Raw genomic sequence first — 26653 nt, forward strand, 5'->3', positions numbered from 1 at the left:
ACTTTAAAGGCCTCCAATCTTGTCTCGTCCTCATAACAGCTCATAAATGGGGCTGTTATTATTTCCATTTAGCAGGTGGGTAAAGTGAGGCTGAGAGAGTAGAACCTGCCCAGTGTTGCACAGCCAGTAAGTAGCAGGGCTCCTGTTCTGAGCACTGTATGCTACCCCCTCTGCACAGTTCAGATGCCGCCTCCTTTTTCTGATGGTGGAAGTGATCTGATCTTTTACTAAATTAGCATAACGCTTCAATGTTCTTCATAGCCCTTGCGGCGGGTTCTGGGGGGCTTTTCCTATTCTACCTCCCGGTTGTTAACTGACCGGCTGCCCCCACGGCACTGAGCACAGCGCCCGTTACACACGGGCTTCGGGGAGAGCCCAGTGGCTGCCACAGTGGCCCCGGGAGAAACAGGAAGTCCCAATTAGTGCCTGTTGAGGTTCACACAAACCACCCTCCCCCAGTCACATCGTCTTCTCTTCTTCCCACCCTTGGTAAGAGGGAAGAGGACCGTCTTCCTGTTTCCTCTGGCTGGGGTAAGAGATCGGTACAGGCTTCTTGGAGTCCTCCTGAGCCCAGGGACCGCCCCCTTAGGACACCTCTGACCTGTCCCTTCCTTCCCTTCTCCCTCCTTTCCCGTCCCCCCTCCACCTCAGGTGTGGCTCCTTCACCTGATGGCCGCTTCTTATCTACAACAGTTTTTCACCTGCCATCATGCTAGAAAAATGCCTGCACATGGTTTATATCCCCCCCACCCTGTGTGCCTGAGATTTCCATTTGTCAGTTTGCATAGCATTTGTGTGGCTGGGCGCACGGCGGGTCTGATTCTCTGACCACCGCGTCTGGGACCTGTTTCTCTTTTCCTGGGCAGTTACCTTTCTTTTCTGGGCTTTGGTGTTCCAGAAGCCAGAGGGGGCATGTGTCTGATGATTTCCGAGGGCCTTCTAGCTCCAGCAGGCCAGGATTCTGGGGCCCTGGGGTTGAGATGGGGGTGGAGCTCTTGGGGACGGGGGCCCACTGGGGCAGAGGCGGGACCTTGGAGGTTCGCAGTTGGAAGCACAGCTTGGGATTGCAGACCTGGAGTGGGAGGAAAGGAGGAGGAGACCTGGGGAGAGGGTGACAGACGTTACCTCACCTTCATTCATTCAATAAATATTGACCGAGTGCTTCCTATCTGCCAGGAAAGGTGTGACATGCTAGGCACGTCCTTTCTTATTTACCAAGTACAGCTTCAGAAGGAAGATACGATTTTTAGGCTCCTTTTATAGATGAGGTTCAGGGAGGCTAATGCAGCTAGTAGGTGGCAGAGTTGGGATTTAGAACGGATCTGCCTGACTGCAGTGCTGGCGCTTTTAGTCCTACCCTCCAATGTCTGCGCAGGTCTCCCCTCCTCTTCGATCCTGTCACTTGAGGTGGGAGGAGTCTCGATTCTCATGCATATGAGGAAGCCAGGTCCAACCGGGGGAAGGACTTGCTCAAGGTCACACAGCAAGTGGGCAAGTCAGCACAGCAGAGACCCTTCCATTCTCCCTGTTCCTCCTTCATGTGGTCTTCCTGGGTCTTAGAAGGTTGGGTGGGTCTGGGGCATGAGAGGAGGGGGCAAAGGCCAGAGTCGGACAATCTCTATTCCTTCCCTCTCTGACTTGCTTGATGATCGTTTCAATTAGATGAGCTGAATGCGAATGCAGAAAGAAAACAAAACGAAACAAACCAACGGAAAACCGTGTCCCTCCCTCTTTTCCCAGAACTCAGAATCTCCTCCACGAAACCAACTTTTTGGGTTCTGGGCAGATGGGAGATGATGGGGAAGGTGCCAGCCGCCTGGGCCTAATCCTCCACGGCTCTGTTTGGCCTGGGAGAGGAAAAGCTGTGGGGAAGGGAAGAGGGATTGGAGGTTGCCTGGAGGTTAGAAAGGAACAGAGGAAAGAAAGGGAAAAAGAAGCAAGGGCAGGAAATTTCATTGCCTTTGGACATCAAAAGAGTCGTATGCAAACGAGATGCAAATTAAATACAAATGAGCACTCCCGGCTTCCCTTACCTCCCCCCTCTTTCTCAATAGCTAGAGGGCTTTTTCAGCGACAGGCCAAAACCTGAGTCCAGCATACTGTAGTTCCCAAACTCTGATCAACTCTGACCCCCACCCCAGATCCTCCTGGTCTTCCTGAGGTGACATCTGATCCCCTCGGCTGCACCTCTGGGAAGTCACACCAGCTCCCTAGGCCCCATTTCTAGTGGAGCATGCCCTCAGCTTCTTGTGCTTCAAGGACAGAAAGGGGAGTCCGGCCTCCCCTTTCAGACACATTGCCGTCACCCGTGTAGAGAAGGTGCCTGGGGGGAGGGAGGTGGGCCCCCCGCCCCTGTTCTCCACCTCAGCCAAGAGAAGTGGCCTTTTCTGGCTGTGGGCTCTGTTGCTCCCTCTCATTTCCTGTCATGTCAGCTGGATTGAGTTGTCAGGGCTGGGAGAAGGGTGGAGAGCGAGGCGTCCTGGAAGGCCACCAAACAACAAGTCCCTTCTAGCTCCTTCTGTCTGCCAGATGGGCTGTAGGGCCCAGAGCGTGGGGGTGCAGGGTGGGGGTCAGCTCCCTGCCTTGGGGCAACCACAGGGAATGGATCCAAGTTCAGGCTTCCCCAAAGAGCAGATGGAAGGAACGGAGAGGCCAGGAAGAACTTGCAGGCCTCTTAAACTCACACCTCCGAGGCAACCTGATGGCACCATTGCCAAGAATGGGGGTGGAGGGGGTAAGGTGACAGAGTGAGAGAGGTGCTCTGGGAACCGGGATAAAGCAGAGTGGGCCAGAGAGGACACGGGAGTCAGGACACCGAGCTATTCCCTGCCTCTGATATTCCTAATGCAGATTCGCCAGCCCTGGACACCCGCTTCACCCTGTACCCAGCCTTGGCTCACCTCTAGAGGGAGCACACACAAGCTCAGGGCCCACGTTGCACTTGAAGGTTCCAAAAACCAGACAATTATAATATGGATTTGATTTGAAAACAAAACTCGGCCTTCTTTTCGATCTTGGGGACCACACTGGGCCTGGGTCTGGCCACTCTGATCACACCTTCAAAAGAACCCTGCCTCAGTCCTTTCCTGCCTCAGTCCTTTCCTGACCCAGAGCAGGTAAGCCTCCGGGTCCACCTGCGCGCTCAGGGCAAGTCTAAGGCCAGCGCGCCCTCTTGTGGTGATGGGGGGGGTGCGTGTGACTTTAACCTGAGCCCTGCTACCACCAAGACTGGAGAGATTTCCCCCGCGGTCCCGAGGAGAGTGCCCATCCGTGGCTGGGGCAATTTCAGGTGAATTGCCCCCATTCCAGACAAGGTGGAGATACTGAATTTGGTTTCAATGTGATGTTGGGGCTTTGGTCCGTGCTCCCCACCAAAGGCCGGACTTTCCCGTGGAACCCCAGTTGGAGTCAGCCGGCCTTAGCCCAATCAGTTGTAGTGACAGGAGTCCCTGGTCTCGTCCGGTGGCCGTCCTGTTTCTGGGCAGCTCTGCTGGCTAAAATGTCCTACCTCCCATACTGCCCTCTGGAGCTGCTGAGCTATGTGTAATCCTACGCGCCGACGCATAGAAGGTCAGTGGCCATTCGCCCATTCATCCGTTCAGAGTACGTATTGAGTACACACTGGAGCTGTGGGTTAAGCTAGGAGCTGGAAATGTAATGGAGACCAGACACTGTCCCCGTCCTCAGGAAGCTCAGCCTGGTGATGCGTGTGGAGCAGGGAACAGGCAAGTCCCTCCTACCGGAGCACATGCTCTCACAGAAAAATGGAGGGTGCGACGGGGGTCTGCTGCGGGGCATGACCTACCGGACTCTGGGGGCTGGGCACCAGGAAAAGCTTCTTGGAGGAACAGAGATCGGAGCTGGGACCTCCAGCAAAGAGGAAGGAAGTGGGAACAGGAGGAAGCAGTACACGGAGAGGAAACAGTAGCATTCCCCAGGAGGGTGCATGGGACGTTGCAGTCCCCAGGAGGGTGCATGGGACGTTGGAGTCCCCAGGAGGGTGCATGGGACATTGGAGTCCCTCAAGCAGAACAGGCTGGCCAGATCACAGAGCATAAGAGGTAGAGAAACACAAGTGAGGGGGGCACCTGGGTGGCTCAGTTGGTTGACCGTTGGACATCTGCTCCGGTCATGATCTTGCAGGTCATGGGTTTGAGTCCCACATCGGGTTCACTGCTGTCAGCACAGAGCCCGCTTTGGATCCTCTGTCCCCACCGCACCCCCCCCCCCGACCCCTGTCCCTCTCCTGCTCATGCTTGCTCACTCTCAAAAATAAACATTAAAAAAATTAAAAAAAAAATACTCTCAGGGCTGATGGGAAGAAGGCAGGAGAGAGAAGCTGAAGAGAGCGAGGGGATAGTGTCTCCTAAGAGAAGGGGGAAGGGCCGGGATTCAGAGCCCTGGGGTTGGTCGGGCGGGGGCACCTCCCCCACCATCAAGGCAGGAGGGGATCCGGAGAGGCATGTGGGCGTGTGGGCCGGGTAGACACGTGGCATCTGTTTCTGCTTCCCCTGGTGTAGGGGAGGGGGGTGCCATGAGCGTAGTGTCACTTCATCCTGCCTGTCACTGCTGAAGAGTCAGGACGCTGCCTCAGCAGGACACACAGCCGGAACCCCGGGCCCAGGCGGTGAGATGGCCACCACAGGGGATGTGGATACCACACCGAGGTAGCTTGTGACCCGCCTTCTTTCCCTCTCTGGACTTGAAGCCCCCTTGTGAGGTCGGGATATTCTCCAAGGAGAAGGTGCGCATGGAGTCCCTGTCGTGCGAGCCTGTGTTTTCCAGCCCACTTTTGCCTTCTTCCTTCCCACTCTCCATTCCTCTGGGGCCCCAGCAGGGGCAGGAAAACAGAATCGACTCAACACGGAGTGCCTTTAATGAAAGTATGGCTTATTTACAGAGGTGGGAGCGGGATTAAGGGAACCAGAGGGCCAGTGACACCAAGAGGCTAGGGCGGAAGTGGCAGGAAGAGGAAATAGTGGTCTAGGGGCCCGAGGAGGTCTGGTGCTTGGAGAAAGGAAGCCAATGCAGAGGTGTGGTCTGGAAGCAACAAGGGGTGGGGATAGATGCCTGGAATTCTCTCTCATCCTGCCCTCTGATCTCTGGTGCTCCTCACTGGCCGAGCCAGAGGTGAAGGAACCCAGGCGAGGCCGATCCACAGGTTGGTATCCTGGGGCACAGAGCAGGGCAGAGGAGGGTAGAGAGGAAATGGGGTGGGGGCAGGGGAGGGAAACAGGAACAACCAGCCGTTACCTGGCTACAGTCACCAGTTGATGTCTGAGAGTAATCCCTAGAATGCTTTACTGTTTCTCAAGGTCAAAATGGCAAACACCATATCATGATATCCAGCGACAGCAGGTGCGATGGTTAATTTTATGTGTCAGGTCGGCTAGGTGTTACGGTGCCTGGTCTAACACTAGGCCAGATGCTGCTGTGATGGTATTATTGTAGATGTGATTAACCTCTACAATCAACTGGCTTTAGAGATTACCCTTGATAATGTGGGTGGGCCTCATCCAATCAGGTGCAGGTCTTAAGAGCAAACACTGAGGTTTCCAGAAGAAGCAATTCTGCTTCAAGACTGTAACAGAAATCCCGTCTGAATTTCCGGACAGGTGACTCGCCGTACAGATTTCAGACTCGAGACTGCAACATCATCTTTTGCCTAAGCTGCCTGCCGCCAGCATTTTGGATTTTGCCGGACCCCACAATCACATGAGCTCATTCCTTACTAGAAATCGCTCTCTCTCTCTCTCTCTCTCTCTCTCTGTATCCCATTGGCTCTCTTTCTCTGAAGAACCCCGCCCGATGCAGCAGGAATGTGGGGAAAAGGGCCTTTCATACACCTGCTGGTGAGGGTGCAAATTTGGACAACTGCATCTGGAGGGCCATCTGGCAGCCTCGACCAAACACTGGGCTTTGTGGTGCTCCATTTTTACCATTTCTGTACAGCATGGCTTGTAAGAGCAAGTCGTGGACAATTCAATTGTCCACCAGTCGCCCAACACCTAACGATCCGAGGTAGAACGCCAGCCAGCAGTTACCCACTGATTGCCGTGGGTCAGGAAGCCCTTAGAGAGGGCCACCTCCTAGCAGATGAGGAGCTGGGGGCTTGCAATGGGGGTGACCCACCCCAGAATGCACAGAGCTGGGACTAGGCCGGTACCCACCTTCCCCCCAGGTAGGCGTGGTCACCCTCAACCTTTGCTTCTCGGGAGCGGTCCTGGCCCCCGCTTTTTGCCAGACTTCTCCGTGGCTCCACCCACCACATCTAAGGTTCGGCGAAGACAAGACTTCCCTTGACTAAGACTGCAGGGAGAGGAACCCGAAGTAAACCCACAGAAAACCCAGCAAGACCCAGTCCAGGCTGGGGTCACCCTGCCAGGGGGAACCTGACACAGTGTTCCTCGTCTCTGGCTTGAAGAGGCTCCACCAAGGCCTAGGCTCCTGGCCTCCCACCCAGGGCCTTGCTTACCTTGACAAAAGGGACCCATCAGGAGGCCTGTTCCCGCCAGCTCTAGTTGTAGGGGACCTGTGGGCACCGCCCCCTCCCCCCCCCCCCACCCCCATGTATTCGGTGATTGCTGCTGCAGGACTGGCCCCAGTGGGTGCTGAGTACCTCGTGCCTCTCCCCTCCCCGCTGCCCCGAGGTTCCAGCTGGCCAATCTGGTAACCCATTTAGGTTAGTAGGTATGCCTGGGGCAAGAAGGCTGAGGGGCAAGGAGGCCCAACTGGCTGTCTGACCTGGTCAAGTCACATAATTGTATTGGTGAGCCGCGTCCACAAAGTGTCACAGAACTGCTACAAGGAGCCAGTGAGCTCATTTATATGAAGTCACTTTGTAAACTCTAACGGGCCAGAGAAAGGAGCGCTCGTTGTAGGTGTGTTACGTTTTTACACGTGCACAAAGGCCTCCTGAGGAAAATAAGGCCTGATCTGCGTGTTTCTCAAATAGCTGACCCTGGTAATGGGCTGAGCTCCCAAGGGATTCTGATGCCACACAGGTGGCAGGCAGTGGATGCACCTGACAGAGCTGGGCTGGGAGGCTGGGAGGATCGTTTGGAATGAGGGGTAGCATGGACTTGGCCTGAGTGTGGGGTCAGCCCAAAGTCTCAGGGAATCTTAATTTTCATCCCCATGCCCCAAGACCAAAGAAGGGGCCCCAGGCAGAATGGAGTGTAATGTGTGCAGACGCCCCCTCATTGCTTGGGACAGGCAGGCTTGGAGGTGTGAGTCACTCCCAAGGAAGATCAGAAAAGCACTCTTTAGGGACACCTGGGTGGCTCAGTTAAGCGCCCGACTTCGGCTCAGGTCATGATCTCGCGGTTCGTGAGTTCGAGCCCCGCGTCGGGCTCTGTGCTGACAGTTCAGAGCCTGGAGCCTGCTTCGGATTCTGTGTCTCCCTCCCTCTGCCCCTCCCCTGCTTGCTCTTCTGTGTTTCCCTCCCTCTGCCCCTACACTGCTCGCTCGCGCTCTGTCTCTCAGAAAAAATAAACATTAAAAACAAACTTACATTTTAAAAAAAGCACTCTTTAAAAAAAACAGCATTCTTTTGGCCACTTGCGAGTGAAAAGGCATATATGACCTGGGACCCCACCTCCAGTAAAAAAAGGCACACAGACAGGGTGGGGAAGTGGGAGGTGCCTTCTCCAAGTAATCCCCTCCCCCACCCAGAGCTGGGATTGGGGCTCAGGACTGAGGGCTGGGATTGGGCAGCAGGGGAAGGAGGAAAGGGCCTGGGGAGGAACACCTCCCTCCCTAACCGCCACCCCCCCCCCAAAGGACAGCTAAGGCTGGTCCTCGAAAACAGGTTCAGAAAGAGGCATGCCTACCTCAAAAGGAGGTCTCACCACCTATCTCTGACTTGACCCTGGCCGAGCAAGCCTGGCTCCCACCACAACCCTCTGGTCTATACAGCTTCAAGGGGCGGCAGCAGCCTGTTCTGGGGAGGCTTCAAGGGGACGGGGACATCCTGAAAGCCTGTTTCCCTTTCCAAGGTGGACAAGGAAGGACTTGACTCTCCCGTCTCCTCCTTCCTAAGGATTCGGGTCTCCTGTGGGACCCCTGGAGCACTCCTGTCTCTGCCCTGTGCTCAGTCTCCTCCACCTTGCCAAATGCCTACCATCCTCCAGCTTCAAGCCATATCCCATCTGGTCCAGGAGACCTCCCTCGATAAATTCAACCTGCGCCATCCCTCCTTCCCGAAAGTTCTCCAACACCCGGCTCGGCACTTCCTGTTACAGTCTCTTCAAACTGGAAGGTACTTTGGAAGCACAGAGACCTTCAGGATGTCTGGCTTAGCCGTCTCAGGTGTACAGGTGAGGAAATACCTGCTCTTTTCACTAACAGTAACGATATTAATAATAGCGAATAAAATGAACACTATTGTGCCGGGCACTTCAGATGTATGAACACCCATGTAAGTCTCACAATTAAGCCCATTTTATAGCGGAGAGCGCTGAGGCACAGGAAGGTAAAGTGACTTGACCCAAGATTGCACAGGAAATAAGCCACGCCAGGATTTGGACCCTGGCAGTTTGGTTCCGGAGTTTTTGCCTTATTGCTTGCCTTAATCTATTTATACTGTTACTGTCTGACTTGCTCATCTATGTCTCTTCTTCTTAAGTGCAGAAGTTTTGTCTTATCCTTCCCTAATACGTCCCGGGTCCATCCACTCCCTGCTGCACAGCGAGTGAGCACACAGCAGGTGCCTTAGCGGTGTGTCGAGACTGGTCCCCGGCAGAGCGAACGCCCCTCCTGCCACCAGGTGGCAGCATTGGCCAAGAGTTCTTTCAGAACTCGGCGACGAGCTGTCAAATAAAAATTTAAACTTTTATTTCTGGTACAAATGATAAATACTTTGCATTAAAAATCTGGAATTCAAGTTTTCCTCATACTTCGTGCTCTCCCCCGCCCCAGAACTTTACAAAAAATATTTCTGTCTCGAGGAGGGAAGCTGGGGCCTGCTCTCCCAACAGAGTCTGGGTCTGGGGAAAGGCACGTGTGGTTTGTGTCCGGGCTGGGAGGCCCTCACCTGACCCAGTGTTGGGAGGACAGCACTGAGCAGAATGCACTGTGATCTGGTGGAGGGGCTATGGCAATGGTCCCCGACGGCCCCCTCGCTGAGACGTGGTCCCCTCCTCGTTGGGCATTTGATGGTGCAGAGGGGCCAGCCAGCTCCTTCCAGATGGGGGAGTGGGGGTGCGTGTGTGTGTGGGGGCGGGGCGGGGGGGAGGTCGGTGTAACAGGCACAGACACCTTTTCGGGTCTAAACCTTCAAAGAGTTCAACAGAATCACGGGCCATCACATTTTGTTTGCTTGAAAGAGAACACTTCAGGGGAGATGAAGGGGAGGGGGACACATCCGGAGAACCCCCTTCTCTCTGTCCCCAAGGGAGGCACAGGGTGGGAGTGGGGGCTGCCTTCATGAGTTAACCCCTGCCATGCCACACCCCTTTTCACAGTCTTGAGTGATGGGGCCAGAGGCTCCGGGATCAAGGGAAGAGAAGGGAGATAAGGCCTCAGTGGGGGGCGGCCACCCCCTCCAGTGGCTGGGGGAAGGGCGGTGGACCCAGAGCATCGAACTCAGAGACGGCCCCCTTTCACCCCAGCCCAGCTAGGGGTCCTCATCCCAGAGACACAGCTGCCGCTGGGGCACCGAGAAGTCGAAGCTGTAGTTTTTCCGGCAGCTGCGGATGCCGCACTTGTAGGGGGCCGGCCGGTCACGGCTGTGGCAGTACTTGAGCATGCAGGGGTACCAGGCCAGGCTCAGGCCGTAGCGGCAGACACAGGGCTTCCCGCCATCCCCCACCTGCCCGCAGCGGGACAGGTGCACCTGCTCCGAGGCCTCCGGCAGAGCCTCAAACACGGAGCTGTCCACACCTGCGGGAGAGAGGCAGGCATCAGCGGAGGGGAAAGGGAGGGGGGAGCCTGCCCCGCACGGCCTCTTGGGGCATCCCATCAGCCCTGCGAGCTGAGCATTTCCATTCTTGTCTTTATAGAGGAGAAACCCGGCCCAGAGAGGTTTAGTGATCTCACTGCGGTCACACAGTAAGGAGCGGGAATAGAGCCCAGGTCTTTCTGACTTCAAGGCCTTCCTTATAGGGGCACCTACGTGGCTCAGTCGGTTGAGCGTCCGACTTCGGCTCAGGTCATAATCTCATGGTTCGTGGGTTCTAGCCCTCCGTTGGGCTCTGTGCTGATAGCTCAGATTTGGATTCTGTGTCTCCCTCTCTCTCTGCCCCTCCCCTGCTCATGTCTGTCTCTCTCAAAAACAAATAAGTGTTAAAAAGAATTAAAAATAAAATACCACTATACCAGGATGTGACGGAATAGAGACGCAGGGAGAAGGAATAGAAAATCGAGGAGAGCTTATCTTAAAGGAGGTGGTATCTGAGGAGGGCCAGGTAGGGAAGGACCAGCACAAACATGCTGGGAAGTCAGGGTGGCCAGGGTACAGGCAGGGGTGCTGGGGGAGACAGCAGTGACTGGCCCCTGGCTTGGCTCAGTGGCCACGGGACGGACCAGCCTCTCGGGGGGACAGTACTGAGCTTGAACCTCAGTTTGGAGTGCAGCTTACTGGGAGGGGTGTGTGTGGAGGGCATGAGTACAGCTCTTGGCTATTTCTTTTTTTTTAATGTTTATTTATTTTGAGAGAGAGAGCACAAGAGAGCGAATGGGAGTGGGAGAGGGGCAGAGAGGGAGAGAGAATCCCAAGCAGGCTCCAGGATGTCAGCGCAGAGCCTGTCGTGGGGCTGGAACTCACCAACTGTGAAATCGTAACCTGAGCCGAAGTCAGCCGCTCAACCGACTGAGCCACCCAGCTCCCCCTGTTGGCCATTTCTAAATCCAGCGGTGCCCTGGGAAGGGCAGGCACTTCTCTACTGCTCAGCTGGCTGGGCAGAGGACCAGGGGCCTGGCATCTCCCTGTCCCCTCTACACAGAGGACCTGAGGACAGTCCTGGGAACGGAATCAGGAAATGGGGCAGCAGTAAAGCCACACAGGCCTAAAGGCAGGGACCACACCAGAGACGGGAGAGAGATGCTGGCACCAGGGAAGGCATGAAGGAAAGGAGAGGGGGCAGCAGGGGTGGGCAGGGAGGAGTGGGTGCCGACCCTGATACCTGTGCCCCCTCCCCCGACAGAGGTCCTGTGTTCTCACTAATGGAAGGAATGAGGTGGGTGCTGCCTGGGTATCTCCCTCCGCACGACCTGGGAAGTCACAGGTCTGTGGGTCCCTACCTGGAAACGGTCGCTTTCATCTGGCTGACTCCTCTCCCCGAAGAGCCACACGGGCACCACCTCCTCCAGGAAGTCTGCCCTGACCGATCCCAGCCCGGTTTCGGGGTCCCTCCTCTGAACTCCCGCATCTCGTTACCGCGCTCTCGCCTGGGTGATGTGATCCCAAGCTGACCTTGCTCCAGCCAGAAGCGGACGTCCTCCCGGCGGGTGTAGATGGTATCCACGGCCTCGGCACACACGTTGCGAAGATGGGGGCTCAGCAGGCCCCCCTGGCTGAAGTTGACGGCGATGTCCATGTGCAGGTGCTCTAGGCCCCGCACCTCCTCAGCCTGCCGCACTGCCCGTGGGTTCTTCTGTGTGGAGAGGAACAGCCACTCCCACCCGGCCTCTGAATGCTCCCTGCCCTGCTTTGCCTAATCGCTGAGAGTCAGACAGGCCAAGGCTGGTTGCCTTCAGAACCTTGGGGCAGGCTGGCAGTCTAGGGGCACCCGGCCTCTCCTCCAGCTTCCGGAGACACCAATCCCCAGGGCTCAGCCGAGCCTCTGCAGCTGGCCACTGGCCGGCGTCTGGGGCTGATGGAGAATTCTGACAGTCATCAGGGCTGGTTATTGGAGGTAGCAGCCAGGCGAGCTGGCCCAGGACAGATGCCCCCGGGGTCCCACACCTTGCAACAGGCAGAGAACAGAGTCTGGGACCGGGAAGGGAGGGGAGGGCCTCGTTTAGGGAACACAGATGAGGCTGGAGGAGAGGCCCAGGGGCCAGGAAGGGACAGGGAGCAGGTCAACGGGCTGAAGGGTTCCGAACACTGTGCTGAACACTTTCCATGCATGCTCTCATTTAATTCTCAGTATAACTCATTTCTCCATAGAAAGTAGAGGCTTGGAAGGCAACGTGTGCAACGTCCCCGGGATACGGGGGGGGGGCGCTGGGTCTGAAGGCATATCTGACCTCGGAGTCCAAGCCCAGAATCTCCCCCATAAAGGGGGAGGAGCTGAAATCTGGAGGCTGGAGGGATCTGGCAGTTGGGGGTCAGTGCAGATTAGCGATCTAGGGTGATGGGGTTAGGTCTGGCCTGGGGCAATATCAGGGGTTCGGACTACGGGGTGAGAGTGGGGCGCCGGGGGTGAGGGTGGGTCAGGGGCTGGGTGGGAGAGTGAGGTCGGGGTGTGGTTCAGGCTCGGGGCTGGCTGCAGGGCTGGGGGCTCTGGGGCAGGAGCTGGGCCAGGGAAGGCTCGAAGTGAGCACTCACCTGTCGAAGCTTGGCCATGGCCTCGCTGGGGATGATCTCATTGTGGTGCAGCCGGGTGACAAAGCAGAGTGCCTGGAACTGACTCTGCCCCTTCTCCAGCTCCCCCAGGATCAGGGCTCGGAAGATCTTCACGTCCTAACGGGGAAGGGCAGGAGCATGGGGACCAGCTGGAGTGGGCGGGGCCTCCCACCCAGCGCTCAGCCCAGGCCTTGGACAGGACACGTGCCTGGACACTGCCCCGCGACGGACATTTCCCTCCTGCTGGTCTAGGAATTTTTATCTTTCCCATTTAAACCCGTGACTCGAAAGGGCGCACCCCAGATGTTCCAGAGCCCCCTGGAAAATTCACATGGTGAACCACTAAAAAGTCTTTTCAAACCAGAACTGTTTAAAAAGTACAGAACTTCACCTTGAAAGAAACAGCACCCTGTTTTTGGTGCCTGGCTCTTTCAAGGCTGGTGCCGCCCCTCCGTGGCACCCGCATCACCCTGATCAGGGTGGGTCACAGCCTCTAGAACTACCTGACCAGGCCATAATAGGGGAGGGGTTGAACTTTTTACAAGTACAGATCCCAGAGTCTTTCTCATATTCTTGGTCAGTAGGTTGGGTGGGGGGAGGGGGGCGGTGCCCAGAAACTGGTGCTCCTCAAAATGCCCCCCAGTGCTTCTAATCGGCCAGGCCCCTGGCCATCCCATCTCAGATTGAGGTAGTGGGCATGGGACGGGGTTAAGGGCAGACGCAGCCCAAGCTGGCTGCAGCTGTTGCCAACTTCCGGCCTGGGGGAGCTGGGATGGCTCACCTTTCCCTTCCCCCCTCCACTTCCCCTTTCCCCTCGGGGTTACTAATGGCATTACCAGCAGGCCAATGGCTCCTTCCTGTTACTCACTCATTGCGTGCGTGGGGGAGGCTGGAGGGGAGCAGAGGGAGGAGGGAGAGGGGCCACAGGGCAGGATGGGATTCCCCTGCCAATCTGGCTGCTGGAACCCTGTGCTCTGACCCAGCTGCACCCAAGGTGTCCCCCTGCTCTCACTCAGCTCTGTGCCTTGGCTAACTGCTCCCAGTGCGAAATTAGCAGGCCCCACTCAGAAGTGGTCTGGATCTGTCATGATGCTCCCTGCCAGGGACGTACCCTGGCCACAAGGACCATTCTCCTCTAGAACCCCAATGACCCTGCACTGGCACTGAGCATATACAGGCCTGTGTAGTTGTTCATCTTTCGACGTACGTGCCCTGGCCTCGCCCACTGAGAGAGCCCGCGGTGACTCAGGGGGTATGGTACGCCCACTAGAGTATAAGTGCTCTGAAACAGGGGCCAAGGTTCCCCTTGGGCTCCTGTACAGGCAGTGAGGGGAGGTCGTACCCCAACTCTGTCTTGTATTAGCCAGCGCCCAGGCATATCTTCCAGCCTCTGTAAGCCTCACTGGCAAGATGGGGACGATAAGGCATTCCCCTGGTAGGCTTGTGTGAAAACAGTGTGGAGGCCACAGGAGAACGCCCGCCCACAGTAAGCACTCAGTAGGTGCTAGCTGTCGCGAATCTCGAGTCTCGTCCTGGCGGTGATCAGCAAATGTTACAGGTGGCCTGTGTGCTGCCATCCCATAACCCCCGTGCACTTGCGAGGTCCCTCGACTACAGGGACGGGTCTCTTACTTTCCTCTCCTACAAATGATCTCCGGCACAGGGAGGTGTGGGCATGTGCGGGGAGATTTTCCACCAATATTGCAGAAGGAGAGACTGAGGCTCAGCTGGCGACAGAGGTTCCACGGGGCTCTTCCCGATGCCAGATCTCAAGGAAGGTGAATCAGAGCTTGGGTTAACTCAGCTTCCTCTCAACAGGAAATCCGTTCTTGGGCCCCGAGGCTGGAATCTCCTCGTCCTGCCAGGCTGGGCCATCCGATCTTCCTTCCGTTGGCTCAGGTTGGCTGAGGGGAGACCGGAGGCCGGTACGCTCGTGTATTTTCCACTGGGGGCTCACTTCCTGCCAGGTGAGACCTGATACGAAACTTCCCCTCCCAGGGCTCCGGGCAGCCGGGTGTCCCCGGCAGGACCCCGAGGCAGGATCCAACATTATTTTCAGCAATGACTCTTTAAAAGAACCTTATCTGGGGGGCGCCTGGGTGGCGCAGTCGGTTAAGCGTCCGACTTCAGCCAGGTCACGGTCTCGCGGTCCGTGAGTTCGAGCCCCGCGTCGGGCTCTGGGCTGATGGCTCAGAGCCTGGAGCCTGTTTCTGATTCTGTGTCTCCCTCTCTCTCTGCCCCTCGCCCGTTCATGCTCTGTCTCTCTCTGTCCTAAAAATAAATAAACATTGAAAAAAAAAAATTTAAAAAAAAAAAAAAAAAAAAAAAAGAACCTTATCTGGAATATTCAGAGCATCTTCTCCAAGACCCCAGCCAAATGCCTGCGGTCTGGCAGCTGCAGAGTGGTCTCTTTGCTTGGGGATATCACCTGCCCACCGTTCAGAGAAAGCATTTGAACTCAGACCAGACAGGAGGGTTAAAAACAAAACAAAACAAACAAACTGCTTTGAGTTGTTGTTTTTTTTTTTTTTCTCCCCTGCCTCTATATTAAACAACAATGTTGGTGACGGCAGCAAATGGGGGCACCGTATTGGGAATCTGACTGGGGGCGAAGAGAGGGAACGAGGATTTCTCATTGAGAGAGAAGATTTACTCGTGGAGGGCAAAGATTTATTGAAGCTTATAACTGGAAGGGATAAGTCACTGTTCTTATGAGGATGTATCGTCCTGTCTAAAATCCTCACAACAACAGGAGGTAGGGAGGATGATTATTACTGAGTTTGGAACGGGTTACTTGCTCAAGGTCACGGGACAGGAGGAAACGTGGCCAGAGTTCTAACCCCCGGCGGTCTGACTCCAAAGCCAGTGTTCTCTCAACCACAATGCACCGGTGCCTCCCAGGTGTCCTTGACGCCCAGCTCGAGAAACCGAAGCTCAGGTCCAGACAGGCAGTGTGGTCCGCCCTTGGCCACACAGCTGGCAAGTGGCAGAGCCAGGATTAGAACTCGGTTCCCTGGCCCAGCCATGCCTGGAGGTCCTGCGCAAGACCTGCCCTGGGAGTATGGCAGCTCCCACTCACGGTTCAGCGTGACTACCAAAAAGCAGCGTCTGACACAGATATGAGGGTGATGTGAGGCAGGACCACCCTCCTAGCCCGCCAGCCTGCCCTGCCCAGAACCTCCATAGACCAGTGTCCCTCCCACCCACCTTCTACACCTCAGACTCACCGCTAAGGTCCCGGGGTCCCCTTTCCCTCCAGCACAGTGGAAAGGGCAGGGGAAGAAGTCCCCCTGCTTCAGCAAACATCTGGCCGGATGCTAGGCCCAGGCCAAGGAAGTTTCTATAGGGCTCCCAGGACCCTCCAGCCCTATGGGAGCCGGCCAGCAGGCCGATGCGGGAGCAGGTCAGTAGTGGGGCAGAGACCTGAGCTGTGCAGCCGGTGTGGTGAGTGGGCTGTGGAGACAGAGTCTGCTGAAGTCCTTTGCCTATGGCTTTGTTTAATTTAGAGAGCACGAGTGGGGAAGGGGCAGAGAGAGAGCGGGGGCAGAGGATCCGAAGAAGGCTCCGTGCTGACAGCACAGAGCCCGAGGTGGGGCTCAAACTCATGAACTGTGAGATCATGATCTGCACTGAAGTCTGATGCTTAGCGGACTGAGCCACCCAGGCCGTGCCCCCCCCCCCCCCCCGCAGCCCCCTTGGCCTGTGGTTTTAAGTAAGCATCAGGAGTAGATAGGTTGTAGGATGGCACAGTAGTTAAGGACAAAAGCTCTGTAGCCACAAGTATCTACGTTCAAATCCTGGCGTTGCTCATACTAGCCGTGTAGCCTTGGGCGAATTAACCTCCCTGTACCTTAGTTTCCACATCTGTTAAATGAGTTAAACTAACAATACCTACACCTCCAGGGATTATTGGGAGGGAAAAATGAGCAAAAGGTCTCAGAACACAGTGGGCTGAACTCTCTATTATTGTTGCCATCTCTGGCCTTGCTCCAACTGTGATCTATTCCAGGCCTGCAGACGCAGGAGCAAAGGGTTTTCTCCTCAAGAGGCACCTGAGGCCCAGAGAGGTCGGGGGAGTCCTCTGGGAGTGGCAGGTAATCAGCAAATCCGTGGGAGAGCACTGGTTAGCATGACCTGGGGCAAGGCCTTCACAGGCACCAGGCTGGACAGGGAAGTGGCCAAAACCAAGGCAGGGGCCCCTGTCTTCACGGGGCTCATGGAGAGGCTGGCCTCCTGCAACCAAAGCCAGTGCACCAATAACGGCCGAGGGTTGAGGTTTATGATTCGCGCTATGGGGCAAAGGATGGACGGAGGGGCGTTTGTTTTCCCCTTAACGATGGCGCAGGGAGGCGAGGAGGGAAGGAGGGAAGACTTCCCTGGAGTGAGGGACATTTCAGTGCTCCTTAGCAGTCAAAGGATGTTGGGGGGCTTTCTAGCAGAGAGAGGCGTTTACAGAAGACAGGGAAATGTGAGGCTCTCTTAACACCCATCTATCCCTCCATGTTGTTATTGATCTGCCTAATGCCTAATGCCCTTCAAAGACCCCTCCAGAGGCTGGCATCCACTTCACCAACAGCTCCTCTTGGACTCCCTGAGCATTCAACTAAAGAGCTGGTAGTTCCCAGAAGAAGCGATGAGGCCATGTCACTTTCCATGAGCTGATTCCTCTGCTGGGGATGCCCTGTCCTCTTCTGCCTACCGTGTCTCAGGACTCGGTTCCAATGCATCCCCTGCTCTGGCCCGTCCCCCCCAATGCTGCCCTCACCAACCCTCCAGCAGACTCAGCCGGCCCCAACTCCTAACCTCTACAGCACGAGTCCTGTTGTGTTTGCGACCCTGTCTTGCCGTACCTTCCAGACTCAGCTCCTTGAGCCTGGGGCAGTATCTTATTTGCAGCCATCTCCACCCCCTAGAACACAGTAGGTGCTCAGTAAGTGCCTGGCAGGAGCCCACAAACAAGAGCCTGGAAGCATTCTGGGAAAACCACTAGGGGCAGGGCAGGGTGAGGGAGGGCAGAGAGAGAGGTCGAAGGAGGAGGCTGGTGAGAGGGGAGGGGCAGCGGGTCTGAGAGCCCAGCCAAGGAGTCTGGGCTTCATCTAGCAGATCCCCGGAAGCCACGGGTTTCGAGCTGGACCGGAAACTTGAGTTGTGCCGGGCCCGCGTGCACCTGATCTACATCGACAAAGGACCCCGTCCTCATGTGGCATCTTTTGCCTGGGCAGTAAGTCATCCAAGCCCTGCATGGCCTGCCCCTGGATCAAGGGCGGAGACCAGGCCTTACTTATGCCGTAGCCTCAGGGTCTGGCGCAGAGCTGGGTCGCCACTTGTCAGCTGAGTGAACGAATGCACGCGTGCACGCGTGCTCCGGGGCCTCCATCAATTCCCTAGCCTCCAACAAGAAGGCTGGTAGTCTTCCAGCCGCTATTGTGGCTTTTAGAGGGTTTAGGGGATCATTGAGCTCACGATCCAGTGAGGTTCCAGCAGAGGATGTGACCTCCACAAGTCATACAGCTGCAGAGCCAGGACCAGAAGCCCGGGTCTCCTGACTCACAGTCCAGTGACCTTCACGCCCCCCACCAAGCTCCCCTGTCCGCCCTTGTCCAGATCTCCTCCTTCTCCACACTCACTCCCACCAGGCTGTGCTTCTGAGACCCACTGCAGCTCGCAGAGGGAAGGCTGTGCTGGCTCAGCTGTGCTGGGGCTCCGGGTGAACACCTATGAGACAGTGGAGGGCCACTCCGGGAAGCACACGGGCGGCAGGGGGCGGGCAGCCCTCTGCACTTGAACGGCAGACATCCTGTGCCAGGCCCAGGTGCAGCCTTCCTGGGGAGAGGCCCCAGGGGAAGCTTAATGTCAAGGAAGGGGAGCGATGCTGCAGACAGAGCACACAGGAGTTCGGCTGCAATGACAGAGGAGTGGTCACACCGCCCTGGACCGCCGACCCCCAGCCTCAGATAAGACGGGGGAGAGGGACACAAACTTCTCTTTTGCTTCAGCCACTGTTGCGGTTTTCTGTCTCAGCCAAGTCAGATCCTAAGTGATACGCAGGGATGCCCGCCTGCCTCCCCCCGTTCACGGGCCACGCGTCTGGAGTTTTTCACGCGTACTTGCTGCTTCTAGAACAATCTCTTTCACATGCAGTGGCTCCTGTCTCTCCCGGGCTCCCATCGGCTCGGCTGCACACGGCCACCCCCCCCATCCCCCTGCCTCGCATGCTGGTTGCTCACAGGAGCACTGCCTCCCTCTGTGTCCCCCCACCTGTGGAGTCTCCACCTCACCCCTTTCTCTGAGTCAGTGTGATGTCTCTCAGAGTCTCTCACGCAGCCTCACGCACTCCCTCACCCACGGTCTAACAACGTCCTCACCCCACTGTCACACTCTGCCCCCTTCTCCAGAGAGCCTACCTGGGGAGAGGAGAGGGCCTCTGCTATCTCAGACCTCCCGCCAGCCCAGCACTCCACCACGGGGAGCCGAAAACTAAGGGGGCCAGGGTGGGGAGGTGCCCTCTCCCTCAGTGCCCTCCCAGCCACCCACCCTTCTGTCCAGGGTCCTTGCGAAGCACCTGCTCCCCCCACCCCTCCTTGCTCTTGGACAGCAGGCACGGTCTCCTGGGAGTGTCCTCGGCCATCTCTGTCTCCTTCCCATCACACCAGAGCGCATGATTCTGAGGCCCGGGCTGAGCCAATCTAAATATTTATTCCTCTGCTCCTAGCTGGGGCCGCTTTATGGCTAGAGAAGGGGCCAGTTTTGTTGGACCGTGGCGGCGAGGAGAGGCAGCCCGGAACCAGCACCTTCCTATAACCCACACTGGCTGCCTAGGGCAGACACGGGAGCGCCTTGGCCCCTCTGCCCCATCTACTCGAGCAGGAACAGGGGTGGGTGGGGTCAACCCAAAGCCAGGCGGGGCACATTCCCAGGCGGATGCCCAGGGACTTACGCTGCCCCCATTACAGGGGTGTCTGCATACCCTCAGGGCCAGTCCTGGGACAAAAGCTTCTTGTTAAGGGGCATTAGCACCACCACCAGTCAGGCACAGTGCCCTCTGCCCTCCTCCCAGCCCCCCCCCTCCCCCCCCCCCCCCCGAGCCCCCAGTTCTCTGTCAGCCAAATCCCAAAGGTCACTACTGTTCCAACTGCCCCGGGGAACAATGTGAGGCTTTATGTGGATCGACTGTGCCCCACTGTCCCGCTGACTCAGGGCTCCTAAGATGGGGCTCCATACTCCTCTCTCACCCGGATTCCCAGCCCCAAATGCCTCTCTTGCTCCTTGCCCTTTATCGGAATCCACAGCGGCAGCCGCTTAAACACTTGCCAACCTAAGGGACGGAAGAGCCTAATGACGCGCTGGCCCCTAGAGCAGAAAGAAAGCGCCAGAACAATGGGCTTGCCAGCGGGCAAGGAGAGCCGGGGAGGGGGGACCTGCCGGGGCCCTGGCTGGCACCGCTACCTCACTTCTCCCGAGCCTACGCTGGCCTCTGCTTTGCCACAGCCTCTGATTCACTTCTCATCGGACCGTGAACATCACACTAGTGTCTCGGCCATGCCTGTGCCGTGTCTGGGCCTGGGGCTCCGAGAGGTCAAGTGGCTCGTCAGGACGCACAACTGGCGAAGGGCAGAAAGATGTACACAGTGAATGTTCAGTGGTCTCCATAAGATCTTTTACAAACGGTCCCTGGACGCCCCCCCCCCCCCCCCCCCCGCATCCCCATCTCTCTAGAGGAAGAGCCTTTTGGCACAAAGCTGCCAAGGGCCAATACTCAAATCCACCAGGGGTTATGAGCTCAGGAGGGTAGGGGTCCAGCTCAGGTCTGTAGAGGAGGGTTTCTCTGTAGATCTGTTCCTCTGCATGAAGGTTTTCCGTCAGCTTCCTTCTTCCCTTTCCCCTCCCCTATTCAGGTATCTTCGGCCTTCTGGAAGAAGCCTACTTACGTTATGGCGCACATAGTCAACTGCGATACAGTGGAAAGATCCCTGGGTCCTAATCCCGGGTCATTAGCCACTTGATCTTGTCACAGTCACTTCAGAGCTCGAAACCTCAGTTTGCACATCTGCAAAATGGGGGTAACCCCTGCCTCACGAGGCAGTAGGGAGGATCAAAGGAGGCTGTGCATGAAAGCACCCAACAGCGTGTGACCCGAGGGACCACTTGGCACGTGAGATACGGGGACATGCGGTTCTCATCACGAGGCTGCACCGTTCCTGTGAAAGAGACAGCCCTACCCTGCCTCTCCCCATCTTATTTCTAGCAGGCCACTCCTCCCTGGTTCCAGGTGGCAGTCTTCACTGCCTGACCCAGGATCTTTTGCTAGGACTCCACCTGGACATTGGCATTCAGGGGTGGGAGATGCTTGCCAAGCTTCAGGGAGCATATCTCAACCTTCCCTCAGGGCTCTAGATCCCTGATCCATGGAAGAATTCCTCAGACACGGCAGAGGGACTGCTGTGAGCCCCGGGGGCCCCACGGCCACAAGCCAGGTTGTTCCATCCGGTCACTGCTCATAAACTCCTATGAGGAAATGGTCTGGACTCCAGAAAAGCCTGGGCCTCTCCCGAAAGCATCTCTGCTGCCCTCCGTTCCCCAAGAAGACAGCCCGTCCATCACATCCCTGTGCTCCCAGCTGCTACACTTCAGAGGCCTAACACAGAAAGGGTAGGGGGAGACTGGTCTCTCAAAGCTTCTCCGGCCTGACATCTGTGTGACATGACATCCTGTTATAATAAACAGCCTCCGGCAGCGCGCGGTCATTTGCACATTCCACATCTTCCAGACTACATCTGACAGCATGCAGCTTCCCACGCTGCTCCCTCACCCCAAGCAGGAGCCCCCTAAGGCGGGGGCTCTGGTGCCCTTTGGACTGTTCCTTCCTGACTCCCACTCACCCATCGGCGCTCAGGCCGGGGCTCAAGTTTCAAGGACTCTTCTTGGGTCCTTCAGAGTGACCTTGAGCTGACCCACACCACCATATGGCTTCCCTTATCTTGGCTCCACGGCACAGCCCCTCAGGGTCCCTCCTGCCACGCTTCTGGAGGCTGTGGTTCCTTCCTCCCCCCTCCCATTGCACCCACTGCTCTGAAACAGTTGCACATGACTTTCTCCTATCTTTCAGGCCCACCCTACCCTTCCGGTCAGCACCAAACCACACTGCCTGCAACATGACTCATCCCTTCCCTCAGCTTTTGGACACTCAGACCAGGGAGCCAAGGGGAAAGAGAATTTGGACAGGGACACCAACCTGGGGGAGGGGGACAAAGCGGTCTGAGGGACAAAAAGCCAGGTTAGAGCCTGGGGGCGGGGACGTGGCCGGTATTACATATTGCCTGGTGAGTACGCACATACGAGTATAATTGCATCCAAGGGATTTGGATTATAAAGGAGAGTACCGTCGACTGGGTGTGTATTAGGAAGGACGGTGTGCGTGCCGCGGGCAGGTAGAATTAGGCCTAACGCCTATACGCTGCTTCAAGCACATTAGGGTTCCCCTGGGTAGAATGACGGGTTGCCAAGTGCTCAGTGAGTGTGGGCTCTCCCTGTATTTAACAGTCCAACCTGGGCCCCGCCTCCAAGTCCCCTCCCTTCCCTGGAACAGCTATACCAGTGGTTCCCGAACCTTCTGCCTGCTGGAAATCGTGGGGCCTCTTTAAAAATACCGTTGCCCTCAGAGATCAGATCTAATTGCTCTGGGCTGCACCCCAGGCATCGGGATTCTCCAAAGCTACCCAGGTGATTCTAATGGACATGAAGTCTGGGAGCCACTGAGCCATGGCACTTTTTTCAAAGCCAGAGCTCAGTCTGCCTGACGGTCAGCAGCCTTGGGGCAGGGTATGCAGCGACAGAGGAGGGCCGCTTGATAGCTCCAAGCGACCTGCGGAGTCTATCATCAATCCTTGCCTGGGCTCCAGGCTCTGTGTCCTACAGCGAGCGGATTACTCTGATTACTGTTACTGCCTCACCGCCTTCGGGTCCAGCGTGGCAGGGTGGGGAGAGCCAGACAGTCCTAGAACCCTGCCTTTCAGTGGAGGCAAACAGAGAGGGTGGGAGGGGCTGGGGAGAGGGGGCTGGGGGTGGGGACAGGCTGGGCCAAGGGCATCCGGCACAAGGGCAGTCCCTGCAGCCCTGGGTATTTTGGCGGGCCAAGAACGACCGCTCCGTGCTCGGAGGGGCTGGTCGGCAATGCTGCGGTGTGACTGGGGGAAAGGGGTGCCCAGAGGGCTGGTCAAACATTACTGCCGGGTGTATCCGTGAGGGTGTTTCCAGAAGAGATGAACATTTGAATGGGCAGAAGGAGTAGCAGAGATGGCTCTTGCCAGTGTGAGTGGGCACCAACCAATCCGGGGAGGCTGTGGATCGGACAAAAAGCAGAGGAAGGGTGAGTGCGCTCTCTCTGCTCGGGCTGGGACATCCGTCTTCTGCCCTTAGACATCGGCACTCAGGCCTTGGGACTCAGGCTGGAACCGCACTGCCAGCTTTCCTGGGCCTCCAGCTTTTGCCAACGGCAGATCGTAGGACTTCTCAGCCTCCACGATCACGAGGGCCAATCTCGTGTAATAAATCTCTTTCCGTGTATCTCACTCTACGTCCCATTGTTTCTGTTTCTCTGGAGAGCGCCCACACGCCGTGCTTCGAGGAGAAGGTTATGATGAGGGGCTCAAGGCACCTCCAGGCTCAGCACTGACTCTGGGTCCATCATTCAACCTCTCTGGGTCCAGGCTCAGCACGGAGGGCCCATGCTGCACTGTGATGTGGGCAACGATCACGAAAGCTAGCGGCTTCCATTTCTTGAGCGCTTAGCACGGGAGCCGACGCATAGTGGGCACTTCACGTGGATTACCTGTTTACTTCTCATGATAGCCACGGGATTGGTGCCGTTATCACCCCCATTTTACAGATGGAGAAACGAAGGCCTGCAGAGATCAAGTCCCCTGCCCAGGGTTAAACCGTATCGATCTCATTTCAGTCTGGACTGTCTCCTAAAGGTGAGAAAATGGCAAACATTGCCATTCCTAAGTGGACTGGGGTGTTTGGTACACAAAACAAAGGAAACACAACGTTCAAGACTTCTTCCCACGGGAAAAATTGTTACGTCTACATAGAACCTTGTGTAAATCTGCCAAAGGCTATGGGGCACAAGGCCTTGAGGACTGAGAGGGCCACAGAAGGATCCGCATAGAAAAGCTGCTCTGGCCAATGTAGACAGCAACTTGGGTGGGGGAAAGGCTATGATGCCCCGCCCCGGGCTAAATGAGAAACCCGGAGCTGGAGAGCCCTTAGAGAGCGGGTTCCCTTCCTGCGCCTTCCGCCCCCAATTCCAGTCCTTGCTGGTGAATTAGGAGATGCCAGGGCGGGTGTGAAATGCCGGGTTCTGGGTCAGAAGCTAACCTGAAAAGCAGACTCTGGACTAGAGTCAAACCTGGGTGGAGGTTTGAACCACTGTGGGGATTAAAATGGGGCCCTTGCCATCAGCTCCAAGGGGCTTCTTCAACTGGGCAGTCAGCCCCCTACTAAACTCTCAGCTCCAGACCCCAGTTCCGCACCCCACTGCCACTGGGGCACTCCCCTCTCCTGGCCCACAGGGTAGAGTAATAAAAGAGTTTATGCTGCAGCCAGAGGCTATAAAAGCTCAGCCCTACCCGTTGTGTCTCTCACTGATGTCCTAGCCACAGCCTCAGCCGCTGGAGAGGTCCCAGGAATAGGGAAGCCTCTCCCCAGGGTTCCAGCTACCATAAAACAGTCGGCATTGGGCAGGAAGGTTAGGAGACTCTTGTCCTGGCCGGAGGGGCACTCTCAAGTACAAAGGGCTTCAGTGGAAGGTTAGAGGGGAAGATGAGACCACCGCCCCCTGAGGGGTCTGGCTACTCTGGGATTTCCCAGGAAAAGAAAGCATTTGACAACATTTCCCCTGGAGTTTAGGTGTGGGGAGGCAGGAGGTATTCTGGCCCCGCCAGCTTCCTTCTCCCCACACACAAACCCACCTGCCTCTACCTGAATGTGAGAACCTAGCTTGGGCCTACTGCGTATGGAAGGGCCACAAAGTCTTCCCAGCTGGGATGACCGCCCACACCCCATGGTCCACCTATGTCCCATGTCAGTGACAACTCAGTAGTTTTGGGACAGGTCGGCAGTCAAGCCCTATCTCCGCTGTCCACTGGATCCCCTCACCATGCTTATCTATGGCAGTTTTGCTGGGTCCCTAGCTGCCTCCCCAAGTTCTGCCCCTTTCCTCTCAAGCTCCCACTCTCTAAGAGGGAGGAGAGAGAGATGGCTTGGGCGAGGCTCTATAGCCCTGAACTTCTCCAGCTGCCCAGCTATCTAACTGGCCTCACCTCTCCACTTCCCCAGAGACAGGGCCTCCTTTTATCAGAAGAGGGGCTGGTGTGTGCATGTGCGTGTGTGTGTGTGTGTGTGTGTGTGTGTGTATCAGGAGACTCCTTTCAAGTACCTACTCCTCACCCACCCTCTTTCCTTCCAGAATTCCTGCTGCTGGGTCACCGTTAGTCACTCACTGCCCTTCCGGGCCCATTTACTGATAACCCCCCAGTTCCTCCAGTCTCCCCCCAACCCCAACAACCTTGGGGGCCACGTCCACCTTCTGGTTCCTTACACATACTGAATAGGGGCTGGTTTCTGCCCCCTTCCTGCAATCTGGGTCAAAACATGGAGGTTGGCCAGCCGTCCTGCCAGGCGCGGTAAGGGGTGGCAACTCTCCCAGAGTGCGGGGACCTCACGTAGGGCCTCTCCCCAGGTTCTCCTTCTTCAAGCTTCCCAGCCTTCCAGACCCAGGAGCAGAGGTAGCTTCTCCTCGGTCCCGGAGGGACAAGGGACAATCAGCTCTTACCTCCCAGCCTCCCTCCCGCCATGCCTCCGGCCTAGAACGGTGCAACACGAGAGTTGGTTCATAGACTCCAAGATGTCAGAGCTGAGGGGCCTGGAGCCACCTCACCGACCTGTGCAGAGGTGAAAAACGAGGCCCAGAGAAGGAAAGGGACTTGCCCAAGATCACACAGCAAGAACCCAGGACCTCTGACTGCCAGCCCAGGACTTTCTCCTCTAGAGCACAGGGAAATGACTCCAAGAAGGGAGTCAACTCTTTTGAAGGAGAGTCCGCACCTGGAGGGCTCTGGGAGAGCTGGAAGAGAAGTGGGCAGAAGGCTGGGAGTCAGGGAGAGAGAAGGGGCCTGGGCACCCAGAGCAAGGGGGTGAAGGGCTGGAGGGCCGGCGGAGGACTTCCTCCAGCAGAATGAAGGGGCCGGATCTGGGCGCTGGGGACCCCGACGACCCCGGCTCAGTCTCTCCCTCTCCTGGCCCGCCTTCCACCTGCAGGCCTCAGTGCGACCGGGGACCCCGGAGCGCCCGAGCTCCCACGTCCCTCCAGGCGAGCGACGGTGCCTCACCTTCTTGAAGTCGGCGGTGAAGGAGACGAGGGTGCCGTCGGGCTTGCGCAGCTCGAGGCTGATGCTGTCGGCGTCGCTGTCCGCCTGCAGGCTCTCCTCGGTGACCTGGCCGTCGGGCAGCCGCACGCGGACCCGCAGCTCGGCCGGCGCGCCCGGCCCCGCGCCCACGCCGCGCGGCGCTCCCAGCAGCGGCACGAGCAGCGGCGGCAGCAGCAGCAGCAGCAGCGCGGGGGGCGCCGTGGGGACCCCGCGGCGGCCGGGTGGGCGCATCCCCGGGGGCCGCCGCCGCCCTCCGCGGGCCCGGCGCGCGGCGTGCGAGCCGAGAGGGGCGCTGCCAAACTTCGCGCGAAGTTGCTGGCTAGTTCGGGGCGCGCGCGGGGCAGCGGCTCCCCGGGGGGCTCAGGCGCTGGGGGCCCGCGACGTGGCGCGGACGCACGTGGACTGCGCTCCGCCGCGCGCCCCCCCGGCGGCTCCGAGGCGGATGCGGCCCTCCCGGGGTCCCCCCCCCGCCCGCCCACCGGCCCAGCGCCGCGACTGCCGCGGCCCCCGACTCCGGCGCGGCGAGACTCTGTTTTGCACTTTTCATTCAATCCCACCCCCCGTCACTTCCTTCGGAAAACAGAAACCACCAGGACCTGCCTTAAAGAGACCGCGCACCTCTCGGCCCTTAAAGGGCTCGCGGCGGCTCCCCGCGCTCCGGCGGCGGCCCGGGGCAGGGGGCGGGGACAGGGGACCGCGGCGCAGCGGCTTTGTGGGA

General features: G+C 57.4%; 1 protein-coding gene and 1 long non-coding RNA gene across 2 annotated transcripts; one reads left to right on the forward strand and one right to left on the reverse strand.

Moving 5' to 3' along the window:
• The first annotated feature begins 4469 nt into the window (after nt 1–4469).
• Nucleotides 4470–8836, forward strand: LOC147576917 (uncharacterized). Its single transcript, XR_015241291.1, has 2 exons — nt 4470–4744; nt 5616–8836. It is a non-coding gene; the product is annotated as an uncharacterized LOC147576917 (long non-coding RNA).
• OAF (out at first homolog) lies at nt 8814–26653 on the reverse strand. The gene is made up of 4 exons (XM_086678859.1): nt 25897–26653; nt 12491–12625; nt 11414–11594; nt 8814–9882 (listed from the first exon to the last, which is right to left on the reverse strand). Exons 1-4 carry the CDS (start codon nt 26164–26166, stop codon nt 9617–9619), a joined length of 852 nt encoding a protein of 283 aa, XP_086534985.1. The 5' UTR covers nt 26167–26653; the 3' UTR covers nt 8814–9616.

The sequence above is a fragment of the Puma concolor genome, chromosome D1, assembly GCF_028749965.1.
Source record: "Puma concolor isolate L17-30 chromosome D1, mPumCon1.1.hap2, whole genome shotgun sequence".
In the NCBI taxonomy this organism is placed as follows: Eukaryota; Metazoa; Chordata; class Mammalia; order Carnivora; family Felidae; genus Puma; species Puma concolor.